This window comes from Mixophyes fleayi, chromosome 2 (assembly GCF_038048845.1).
Source record: "Mixophyes fleayi isolate aMixFle1 chromosome 2, aMixFle1.hap1, whole genome shotgun sequence".
NCBI classification, from domain to species: Eukaryota; Metazoa; Chordata; class Amphibia; order Anura; family Limnodynastidae; genus Mixophyes; species Mixophyes fleayi.
Genome location: NC_134403.1, coordinates 195,259,698 through 195,271,737, shown reverse-complemented (window position 1 = coordinate 195,271,737; position 12,040 = coordinate 195,259,698). Strand labels below are relative to the sequence as shown.

Below are 12,040 nucleotides of genomic sequence, written 5' to 3'. Positions count from 1 at the left end.
GCTCTGTTAAATTCAGCCCAAACCAGACATGTTTCTTCAGCTAGATTCACAAAATGGGAACTAGCCCTGATGGCACCCTCAAACATCACCATCAAACGATGTAACACCTTAAATCCAGCTACAAACCTTCCGTATGTGTCTCAAGTGACACAAAGGATGGGAGGTGAGGAGACCCTGGTTGATGATGAGTTAGGCAAGAATACTGACACGCATGACTGTATGGAACACCTGAATCAGACCTTTACTGCAAGGCCCGACATACGTGACACCCCCTTAGAAAAAGTAGATTTTACGTTTTATACAGACGGAAGTTGCCATAGACAGACAGAGACAGGAGAGCTATGTACTGGTTACGCTGTTGTAGACGATCAGGATGTGGTAGAAGCTGAACCCCTTGGTCCACCTCACTCAGCCCAGGTGGCGGAACTAGTAGCACTAAGGAGAGCGTGTGAATTGGCAGAGGGTAAATCAGCCAATATATATATACTGACTCTAGGTACGCCTTCGGGGTAGTGCACGATTTTGGGGCCCTTTGGCGTCTTAGAAACTTTACGACAGCAGCAGGTACACCAGTAGCACACTCACAACACATAAAAGGACTTCTGACAGCGATACAGTTACCCAGAACAGTAGCCGTCATAAAGTGCAAAGCCCATACCTTTGAAGAAGACCCAGTGTCATTGGGCAACAACAGGGCAGACGAAGCTGCTAAATGGGCAGCAGGGCAACCTATGACTGTATCGACCGAGACTATGATGGTTTTTCAGACATTAGACACGCAGAAATTAATTGAAATGCAAGATTTGTGTTCCCTGCAGGAGAAGGCGGTCTGGAAGGCGAAGGGATGTGGTCAAGAGTCCTCAGGACTCTGGAGGGATGGACAAGGTAAGCCTGTAGCTCCCCGAACATACTATCCAAGCCTGGCTGAAGTAGCACACGGCCTGACTCACCTGGGTAAAGAAGGTATGTGCAAACTGGTGAGAGCATACTGGTGTGCTCCCGGATTTTCCTCTCAAGCTGGTAAGAAAGCAATGTCATGTCTTACTTGTTTGAGGAAAAATGTTGGGAAAACTATTCCAACTGAGCCATCCCTCATCCCTCCTACAGACGGACCTTTTCAGGTAATACAAATTGACTATATCCAATTACCACCGTGCAGGAATCTAAAGTATGTGTTAGTGCGTATTGACGTGTTTTCCGGTTGGGTAGAAGCATATCCGGCAGCCACTAATACTGCTGTGTTCACTGCAAAGAAAATTGTACAAGACTTTGTGTGTAGGTTCGGTATCCCTAGAATCATTGAAAGTGATAGGGGTACCCATTTTACTGGTGATATCTTCCAAAATATGTGTAAACTCATGGGAATCAGTAGCAGACTTCACACCCCTTACCGACCACAAGCCAGTGGTAAGGTGGAGAGTAAACGGTACTATCAAGAACAAACTAGGTAAGATAATGGCTGAAACTGGGTTGGCATGGCCTGAGGCTTTGCCGTTGGTCCTCCACAGCATTCGAACCACTCCTAGACCTCCTCTTAATCTGTCCCCCTTTGAGATACTGTTCGGACGACAACCTCATTTGATCGTGAGTCCACAAGACGACTTAAAGTGTAATAATGAAGTGACTGTACAATATCTTATAAGAATGAGTAGACAGCTGAAACAACAACAACAAAAACTAAAAATGCTGTCACCTGGTATGCCAGAAACGAACTGTCATGATGTTGAACCTGCAATTTCTTACGTTCAGGTTGTTTAACAGACCGTTGGGAAGGCCCGTACCAAGTGCTGCTGACCAGTACTACATCACTGAAGGTTGCAGAGAGAGACACTTGGGTCCATTCCACCCACTGCAGGAGAGTCCATAATCCGGAGAAAGTGCAAGACAAGACTCAGACCGACGACATAGAGCTGTCACTTGTGAGCCTGTTCCGGGAGACCTAAAGCCTGCAGTTGAGACACCTGAACCAGAGACGTTGCCTCAGAACTATCTTTCCAGCGATGGAGTGGCGGTTTTGTTTTTCTTTTGTTCCAGGATTTTCCTTGTTTTTACTTTTTCTAGGACATTCTATTTTTGTGAAGGAGGATGGAGGACGGAGGAGAGTTCTGGGAGTGATACGGATGAAATGGAGGCCGAAGAAAAGTTAATAGGATATCCTGAGCAGCCCATTATCAAACTTGGTCCAGGGGTTATGAAAAGGTCTGCTAGCTCAGGAACTCGGAGGCAGTGTGAGGGGCTATTGTCTGATGAGTATTGTATCTGCAAGTTCTGCAACTCCCTAGTTGAAGAGAGATGCATCCAACGATGCCAGTCCCCCAGTACTCTGAATATAGGCGGGCATCCTTTGGAGGATTATCACTCCCTGGTGGGTAAGGTGCTAAACCAAACCGAGTGTTGGGTGTGCTCTCACGTGCCTCAAGGGCAGCATAACATAGGACTAGTGCCATTCCCTCTAAACATATCCGAAGTACTCGAATTAAGGGGTGGGAGGCCCATAGAAGGGAGGTACAATAACACTAGGTCCCCTAGTCTGACGCTTCGACAATACTCCATAGGCAGATCTTTGCTGTGCCTAAACATATCTCATGCAAAGCGCCTGGAGAATTGGGAGGCTGACCTATCAGATCAGACAATGGCTCGCCACACTCATTTTAGAGAGAGACTCACAAGGTCACTACTAGGCAGGAATGTTAATGGAAGTCACAAGTTAGGGCGTATAACCAAACATAAGAAGGTATCCATTGGAAAAGTCTCTACAGATAAATGTGAAAATATCATTAATGCTGACACGTGTCTAGAGCAGATGGAGACACTAGGCATGGGTAGTTTTATCAAAACTCTGTGTGATATAATTCATGGGCATACTGTTCCTTATGTTCTCCCTGATGATGTGTATTTTGTTTGTGGAAGGAAAGCTTATTCCTGGGTGACACTGAGTTCCAAGGGCTTGTGTTTCCTAGCTAAACTGGTTCCTGAAATCATGACTATTACTCATGAAGAAATGGTAGATATTCACAAGACTACATCACCACCATACATACACACACAGTATGAACACCGTGGCAAGAGAAATATGATTCCTGGTGAGGAACCCATAGCTACAAAATTGATTAGTGAAACTGCTGGTTTCCAAGTTATGGTTGCTCTAGATCTCACCAGGACCGCTCGGGGAACATTAAACTTTAAATATATCCAAGACCTAGCTAAATTAATAGATAATATCACCGAGATGTATGATGACACTTTCAGGTATACTGGAAGGGAGCTACAAGCGTACAAAAAGGAGTTGGTGCAACATAGACTGGTACTAAATTATCTCACCTCTATTACTGGTGGGTACTGTGTGACACTGGCCACCCAGTTCGGTGTCAAATGTTGCACGTACATTACTAATAATACTGAAGACCCTAAAGAGGTTATAGACCGGAAGATGGATGAAATTTTGCAGCTGAAATGGGAATTTCGAAAGAGCCATAATTCTTCGTTATATGAGGTCGGGGAAAAGGTGGCGGGTTGGTTCTCATGGTTGAACCCAGCAAAATGGTTCTCCGGTCTGGGGGAGTGGGTACAGGAAATGATTGCGAGTGTAGGTAAGCTCCTTCTCCTTATACTGGGTGTCATCTTAGCAATTGGTTTAGTTGTCAAATGTGTTCCTACTGTGTTGAAGTGTGGAAAACGGTCTCATGGAAGTAACACTGAGAAAGAGACTGAAAGGGTGGTACCAGATACTGAGATCATGGTCTGTGAAGAAGTATTGTATAATCCTGAACTTGAAACGGTGATTGGGTGATAGTTTATTACACTATCAAAGGGTGGAACTGTCGAAGTCAGCAAATTGGATAAAGTCATTTCAATTAAAGTCTAGCAAACTTGGTTGTCTTTGTCTGAAAAGATGCGTACGGTACGCTACGACGTACAAGGGCACGCTACGGCGTGAAAGGGCGTACGCATCCACTACATGTGGCAGCAACAGTAATCTTTCTTTTACCATACATTCGCACAAACACGCATACTTATAAAATAGTACACATTAATGGTAGTTGCAACACATAGTCAGTTATGTCGAAATATAGTAGTATTTATATGTTATATCAGAGTTACATGCATATTAGTGAAATACACGGAATGGGTTAAAGGAATAACATCATGAGTGGTATCATAATGAACCTTATTACATATCCTACTGTTTGGTTCACTCTGCGAGGGAATCGCAGAGTGCATACGCAAGTTATGAATGATAGGGAATTATGAACTACTTAAGACTAAGGAATCCTGGCGGGAAGAGCAGAGCATACCCCCTGCAGAGATGACCCCCTCCTTTGGATTCCTTAGGATGAACCAGCCAATGATTGACGACCCCTTGGACATTCCTGAGACCCGGACAAATAGATGCAAGCTATACCATCTTCATTGTATTACTGTATTTGATTGTGTATATAAGCAGCAGCTTGTGATCCAGAGTGCAGACATCTTGTCCCCAGACTTCAGGATTGAATGACTGCACTGGATCCAGAGCGCCTGCGATAAGTAACGGCTGTATTTACTATTACTTCGCTTGAGCATATTATTCCACTTATTGCGAATAAATCTTTGTGCTTTGGAAACACAAATCGAGGTTCGACAATCGTTATTGGTTAGCGACAATACGCACATAACAAAACGCTATGCATAGTTAGGGCAAATATTGTTACCTGCAATAAAAGATGATATTTTAGAACCCGCTGCATCGGCACCATCAGCAGATCTCGCAGGGAGAAGCGACCATTATTGGCTCTCTGAGAACATTCCTGCAAACCAGTGTTATAAGATTCATACTTTATTACAAATATTGTAGTGATAACGAAAGCACTTCTGACATATAAGCACTACCCAGCAGCACTTCACAGTAAATATTTTTCAAATAGGACCACTGATGGGTGTGTGTCCTTTGAACACTGTGTCACCATTACTTCCGAAATGGTCACCATAGGAGGGATGGACAAATGTTTACAATTTCATGTCAACAGAATGGAAACAAGGTAACCTGTGTTTTTCTCACACCACATAGTCCAAGTGCACAATCATTATATATATGCCAACAAGCTGTACAGCTATATAAATAGCTGCTGCTGCTGCTGATGATGATGATGATTATGGGCTTTTTCTCATATAGAGGTGCACTACATACATATATTGTGTGCCTTTTTTAAAAATAAGTTCCTACAAAAGCACATTTCCACTACTACTATAAACAACACATGGCAAGTCATTTTCAAAGAGCACCTGAAATAATTTTGGTCCTGGATAATCTGCCCACATCAAAGTGCATGGCTACCCTCTGCTCTCAAGAGACACTCGAGAGGAGAGATACTTTGAGAGCAGTGTGCTGTTTGTGCGTGACTGAGAAGCAGAAATACAGATATGTTCTGTATGGTTTCACCCTGTATAGTCTACTGTTAGTACTGTGTGCGGCGCTGCGGATACCTTGTGGCGCCTAACAAATAAATGATAATAATAATAATATGCTGGTTATGCCGTTCTTTGGAGAGAGACCATGATAACGATGATGCTGTTTGCACATCACTGAGAAGCAGTTATACAGATAAGCTGTTCTAATTCCTATCTCTGAACTAAAAAGATCTATACAGATAAGCAACATCTTATCTTCTTGGTGTGTACATATATGGTGATGGGCTACCACTAAAGCACACTCGTTTTTTTTTAAACTCTTTGGGGCACATTCAATTCCGATCCCGATTCGCGGGATCGCGCCGGAACGGCCGCGAACGTAATCCGCGGTACCTCAATAACGTGGATTTTTGTTCACAGCCCGTAAGGCTGCGTACGAAAATCCGCGTTATTGCGATACCGTATTACTGGCAGTAGTGCGCAGCGCGTTACCGCGGATCGGATCGGAATTGAATATGCCCCTTTATTTAAAGAGGAAACAACTGGAGAAGCTGTTCTTGGGTTTTTGGTGTGAGTCTGTAAATGCTCTTCTCCGTCTCTGCGTAACATGGAGGGCAAAAGAGGTTTCACTAAAAATCTAGGCTGAGACCTGTGGATCCACTGGATGAGACAGCCAACTATCTCTAAGCTGGTGCAAAATTTAAGGACTTTTGCAATCTGAAAATGACCATGTGCCCCTCAGCACATCAAGGAATGCCCATAAAAATACCTAATCTCCACTCCTTTATCTCATTTCAGTTATCTTGCTCCACCTAAAGTACTACAAAACTAAGTGCACTGTTCTGCTAGATCATTCTCTGCAAGGAGCCCTCACTCCACTAAACTTCTCACTTCAGCTTGTGCAACTATTATGAACTCTCGCGATTAAACTTAAAATTATTTTTCCATAAGTACCTCCAGCTTCATCTTGACTCCTTCATGTTCCTGAGATGTTTTTTCCAACGTTTTACAGGCAGATTCCACTTGACTGCAATATGTGCCATAAATAAGAAGCCTGTTGGAAGAAACATTTTAATATGTACTGAAATGTTTAAAGAAAACAACATAAAAATAACCCAAAGCATCCCACCCACAATTAACTTTTATAGTTACATAATATCATTGTCAAATTAAAGAAAAATAATTAAATGTACAGAGAAACAATATAAAGATTTCTTCATTCAGTGCAGAAGACTGACCAAAATATGACACAAAAGAAATTAAGTAATAAGTAGCTAGTTTTTCCGGACTCAAACACACTTTAATTAGTCCGTCAACCCTACATATATAAATTTGACTTAGGGGTCTATTTATGACCCTTCGCATTTTCTCTATATTAATTATCATTTCTTATTGCAGTGCTAAGAAATGATTTAACATAGCTATTTATTAAAAATGTTTAGCCAGGGCCGGATTAAGGAAATGGAGGCACCTGATCTAAGGGGACCTCCATTTCCCTGTGAGGCCCCACTGTGAGCCCCCATCAAGCGCTTACCGTTATTACGGTAATAGTGCGCGTAATTATCGTTATTATGGTAGTTCTAACGCCGGCTTTCTGCTCGCAGCTCAGGTAGCTGTGAGCAGAAAGCCTGGTTAATATTACTGTAATAACGGTAATATCTTTAGCGATGCTGTACTTCGGGGGGAATTGAATTCCCCCCTATGAGTCTCACTCTCATGAGATCTCCTCAGTAAGAGATTACTGAGCGCGGGGAATGACTACAGTGACAGGCTCAGCAGCATTGATCGGGCCAGGGGAGCCCCCGCCCTGATCAACAATACCGCTGAGCACTTTCAAGGGCCCCCTGGATACCTGAGGCCCCTGGGCTGTAGCCCAGTTAGACCTCGGGTTAATCCGGCCCTGGTCCCAGCAATTAGTCTATAGTAAAGTGATCGCAATCACGATCACTTCCAGGTTCTGACCTGGCCGATGCACTTTGCATGCACAGCCATCAGATGCTCAGAAATCAAATAGTGATAGGAGGCAGAGGAGGAAAGTGAAGCCTTCCGGGGAGGGCTCTGAAGATTCTTCTCATGGGATGCACTCCCCATAGGATAGAATGGCCATCTTCAGATGGCGTTAACTTTCGGGGTCAAGCTCTGAAAAGTAAAGCTTGAAATGTAAAGGAGCTTGAAAAATTGGTCCAGACCGCATTCCCCATTTAGAATTATGAAGGCTGCGGTATTCTTACCATAGTTAGCCTACTGCAGGAGATATTTAGGCTAATGTTAAATAGCCCATTAACTTAACTTTGCCTAAACCATGCGGAAACAAACGTTTCCACACGATTAAAGGGCTGATAAATAGGCACCTTAGGGAAGAAATGTATCGAGCTAGGTTTTTATGGAGGTTTTGAAATCTCTGCGCTTCACAGACAATTTTCACCTTCAAACCACTGGTGATGTTTCTGGGGAATTTGACTACATCGCCATCAGTTTAGAGGTGATAATCACCTGCTTAGATAGGCTAGATAGCTCAAACAGCATGCTACATAAGAGGAGGCATCATTAAATTCTGAATAATGGGGCAAGCATTATTTATTGATTAAAAGGGCAAAATTAATTTATAATGAACTTATGGGGCAAAATAAATTTACAATGAAGGTGGCAATCATATTTCATAATGTAATCAATCAGGCAATATTATTTGACTGCTAACGGGGACAATAATTAAATATGATATTGACACCAGGTGATATTGCACACTTATAGCAATACAAGTGCATCCTTTAATTTCATTATAAAATAATATTACCCCTTAATTTCATTAGAAATTAATTTTGCCTCTATAAGTTCATTACACATTTATATTGCTCCATTAATCAATAAATAATGCTTGCCCCATTACTCATAATTTAATGGTGCCTCCTCTTATGGGCTTAGTCCTATTGAGCACATATAAGCTAATTTTGCCATCAATTAATTCCACCATATAATTGTGCTGAGATGATTACTCATATGTGGGCCACATTCTAATACACTGCCTATTCGGCATGTCACTCCGGCAGTTAGATGTTTCTGTATCCTTGCATGGTAAAGGTGGAGAAACATGTAGGAATTTTGCTTCAGAAAAAAAGTCTGTGGTGTACTGTTGCCACAACTGATTTCCTAATTCCTGATGATTATACTGACATCAAGCACATCTGCAAAACTGATGCATGATATATCTCACGCTTTATATTCTAATCATGGCTAAAAATTGGGAGTGATTTGTTGTGTGGTGCTTTTAAAAATGTTGATTTAACAGATGTTTTCTATTAGCTCGTTTCTAGTGTATGTGATTTAAGTGTGAAATATTAACAAGTGGTTTTGGTGAACATAAGGACACCATGATAAATCCTCCATGGTGGCAGAAAAGGTGTATTCATTGCTAAGTGACTAAGATAATGCCAGTCACGGGCAGCTGTTCATATTTTTGTATCTGGGACAGGCTGAGCGTTCGTGACGAACTGGTTGGCAGCTTTATGGGATTGATAATATTTTTCTCTTTATCATAAGAATTAAGTGAATTAGTGGTGTGTGTGATTCTAGAGAGAGTCACCATCCTAATTGACCGGAGATTACGCTCAAGGCTTGCAAAATATTAAAGGATATACTGCACATATAGTTTCTGTCCCATCCCCTTTTCTTGTTTTCTTTTTTATATTTTATTTGGTGGAAGTGTGAGGTCCAGCATGGCCACGGACTATAAGCAGATGATAAAAGGATGAGCTTTTGGCTTTTTGTGTCAACAGAGGAATTGTTGCCGTCCCCGGCAGGAACCGACAGCAACTGATTCAATCGCTTGTGGAGGCCGATCATAAACTAAGAGTCGGAGGAGGTAGTGGAGAAAACCTCACTTCAAGAGAGCAGTCAGCACTGGACATTACCACCAAATACCTCTGTTCAATCAAATGGGGAGTCTACCCTGAACAATTACCTTCATACTGATCTCAAACAGCTGATGTATGCTGATCCTGCAACCTCGCTGAAACTGAGTCAGCAACTCCAAGAGGCTGCCAATCGCCGCGTTGCTGCAGCCTGGGAGGCTGCTGAACACCGTGCAGACAGGGAGGCTGCCGAACACCGGGCTGCTGCAGAGAGGGAGGCTGCAGAGTGTCAAGCTGAACGTGAACAACAGCTGGAACTAGCCAGACTCTACAGCCAGTCGGTGGACTGAAGTCTGGGTAGAAAATACCCAGGCACGACCAATTTCCCGTGTTGGAAAAGGATGGCAACCCAGATGCATTCCTGAGGGATTTGAAAGGACTTGCTGACAGTTTGAGCTGGAACCCAGTGAGTGGGACAGCTATTTAACTCCTGGACTGAGAGGGAAAGCTTTGGAAGCGTTTGCAGACCTTCACCAGGAACTAGACGGCGATTATGTTGCAATTAATAAAGCCTTGTTACTTAGTTTCAACATAACTCTTAAAGCTTACAGGCGGAAGTTACGAGACTAACAGCGCAGTCCCACGGATACCTATGCTGGACTGTTAGTGCAATTATCATTCATGGTGCATCAATGGATTTAGGGATTGCAGGTACTGGAGTATGATAAGCTAAAGAATCTTATTCTCCAGGAGCAGTTCCTCACACTGTGCCCAGCTGAGGTTAGAGAATGGGTTGTGGATCACGACCCTAAGACACTACAAGCGGCTGCTATCCTGACCTACAAGTGCACAGTTACCAGTGCTCCTGCAACGAAGAAGAGTTTGGGAGCATCAGGGCAAACTATGTGGAAAGAGAGGCAACCTGGTGGATCACCCCCTAGTTCCCCGTCAACCAAACCAGCTGTACCATTTGGAGGGGGAAACCCATTTTGGCAACTGGCCGCAGGTGTTTTACATGTGATAAAGTGAGGCACATCAGTGTCAATTACTCCAAAAAGAAGAAAACAACTTCTCCTGTGGGGGGCCCAGCAGCAAAGCCAGTGGTGGCCGTCCTGTGTGCAGGAGGACCCAAGAATGCCCCAGAGACAATCTGCAAGCGGTTAAGGTAGGACACCAAGTCGCACTTGGGTTGTTAGATTCTGGCACAGACCTGACTCTTGTACATCTAGTTCTAGTGAGTCCAGAGAACATTATTCCAGGGAAGAATATTGCTGTGCAAGGAGTGGGGGTGGGGGGGGGGGCTACATTCTGCAGTACCCCTAGCCAGAGTGTACCTAGATTGGGGAAGTGGCAGAGGAATAATAGACGTTGGGGCACTAGACAATCTGCCTGCCACGATACTGTTGGGAATCGATTTGGGAAAGATGCATGTTGCTTATATAAATGAAAGTGATGTCATTTCTGATGCACTTGTGAAAAATAACCCTATTCTTTCCTAGTTGGATTCTGCTGACTAGCATAACCTGAGTGCAAAAATATGCAATGAAATTCATGTGCTGCTGAGAATACTCATGCAGATTTCAGGTACCTGTGATGTAGAGGGAGGGGCTATGTGCCAATGTGCTTGATGATAATGCTCTTGTTGGAGAGACTAACACTTTAAATCCCCTGGGTTGTGAATTTGATTAGAGCAAAATGTATGTGATTGTGCCTAAAAGTGATACCATGTCTGCTAATGTTTTAGATAGTTTGATCGATTTACATGTGCCCAATTCTGAAGGTGACCGAAACTGTGAAAATGTATCAAATGTATTAGCAGAGTGACCTGGAAAGCAAAACAGATGAGCTGTGCATTAACCCCTGCAAGTGTGGAGGGAAGTTCACTAGAAACTAATCCCCCTCAGTGTAAAAGCTGCAGATTCAGGCAGTGATTTGATTGAGCGACCTCATGTGTGCAACACTGATGAGCTCAGAAGTGACACTTTCAAAGCAGAACAAAACACTGATCCCAGTTTATCGACAGTGAGGGGGGGGGGGGGGACGGTCAGTCAGGCCTGTCTTGAAGAATAAGAAGATAGAATTTTTTGGGAAAATGTATAGAGAGAAAAATGTCACGAGTATGCATCCAGATGTAACTGCTGACAGGCAACTAGATGCACCTCAAACCTATAGGGAAGGGTTGCTGAATGTAGCCCATGAGATACCCCTAGCAGGACATTTGGGTGTTGCCAGAACTAAAGCTCATTTGGTACATTATTTTTACTGGCCTTGCATGCTGACTGACATAGCCAAGCACTGTCGCTCATGCCATGCATGCCAGGTTGTTGAGAAGTCTGGTGATGTGGGAAGGGCCCCACTCATTCACCTGCCCATCATATCAGAACTCTTTGAATGGGTTGCTGTGGATATTATGGGTCCCATAGCCATCCCCAGTAGCTCAGGGATAGAGTACATTCTGACTGTAGTGGATTATGCTACAAGGTACACCGAAGCACTAGCTCTTTCCTTCTTTCGCTCAGACAAGGTAGCAGATGCCCTTATAACTATAGAGATGACGAGATGTTGCAGCTAGGGGTAATTCAAAAGTCTCACAGTTCTTGTGCTGCCCCAGTGGAACTGGTCCCAAAGAAATGTGGGAGCACCTGGTTCTGTGTAGACTATAGGAGGTTGAAATACCCCACAGTTTTTGATGCTTATCCTATGCCTAGGATAGATAAACTACTAGATCAGCTTGCCTAGACACACTACATCACCATCATGGATCTCAGTAGAGGGTACTGGCAGATCTCATTGTCACCCAAGGC

General features: G+C 43.4%; 1 protein-coding gene across 2 annotated transcripts in view; it reads right to left on the bottom strand.

Annotated features, from left to right (window-relative positions):
* VAV1 (vav guanine nucleotide exchange factor 1) overlaps positions 1-12,040 on the bottom strand; it is a 93,478-nt gene that overhangs the window by 37,884 nt on the left and 43,554 nt on the right. For both annotated transcript variants that reach the window (XM_075195255.1, XM_075195256.1), the window contains exons 9-10: positions 6,343-6,442; positions 4,692-4,787 (exon numbers count right to left, since the gene is read on the bottom strand). In XM_075195255.1, the coding sequence (XP_075051356.1) occupies positions 4,692-4,787; positions 6,343-6,442 (196 nt within the window). The remainder of the gene's footprint in view (positions 1-4,691; positions 4,788-6,342; positions 6,443-12,040) is intronic.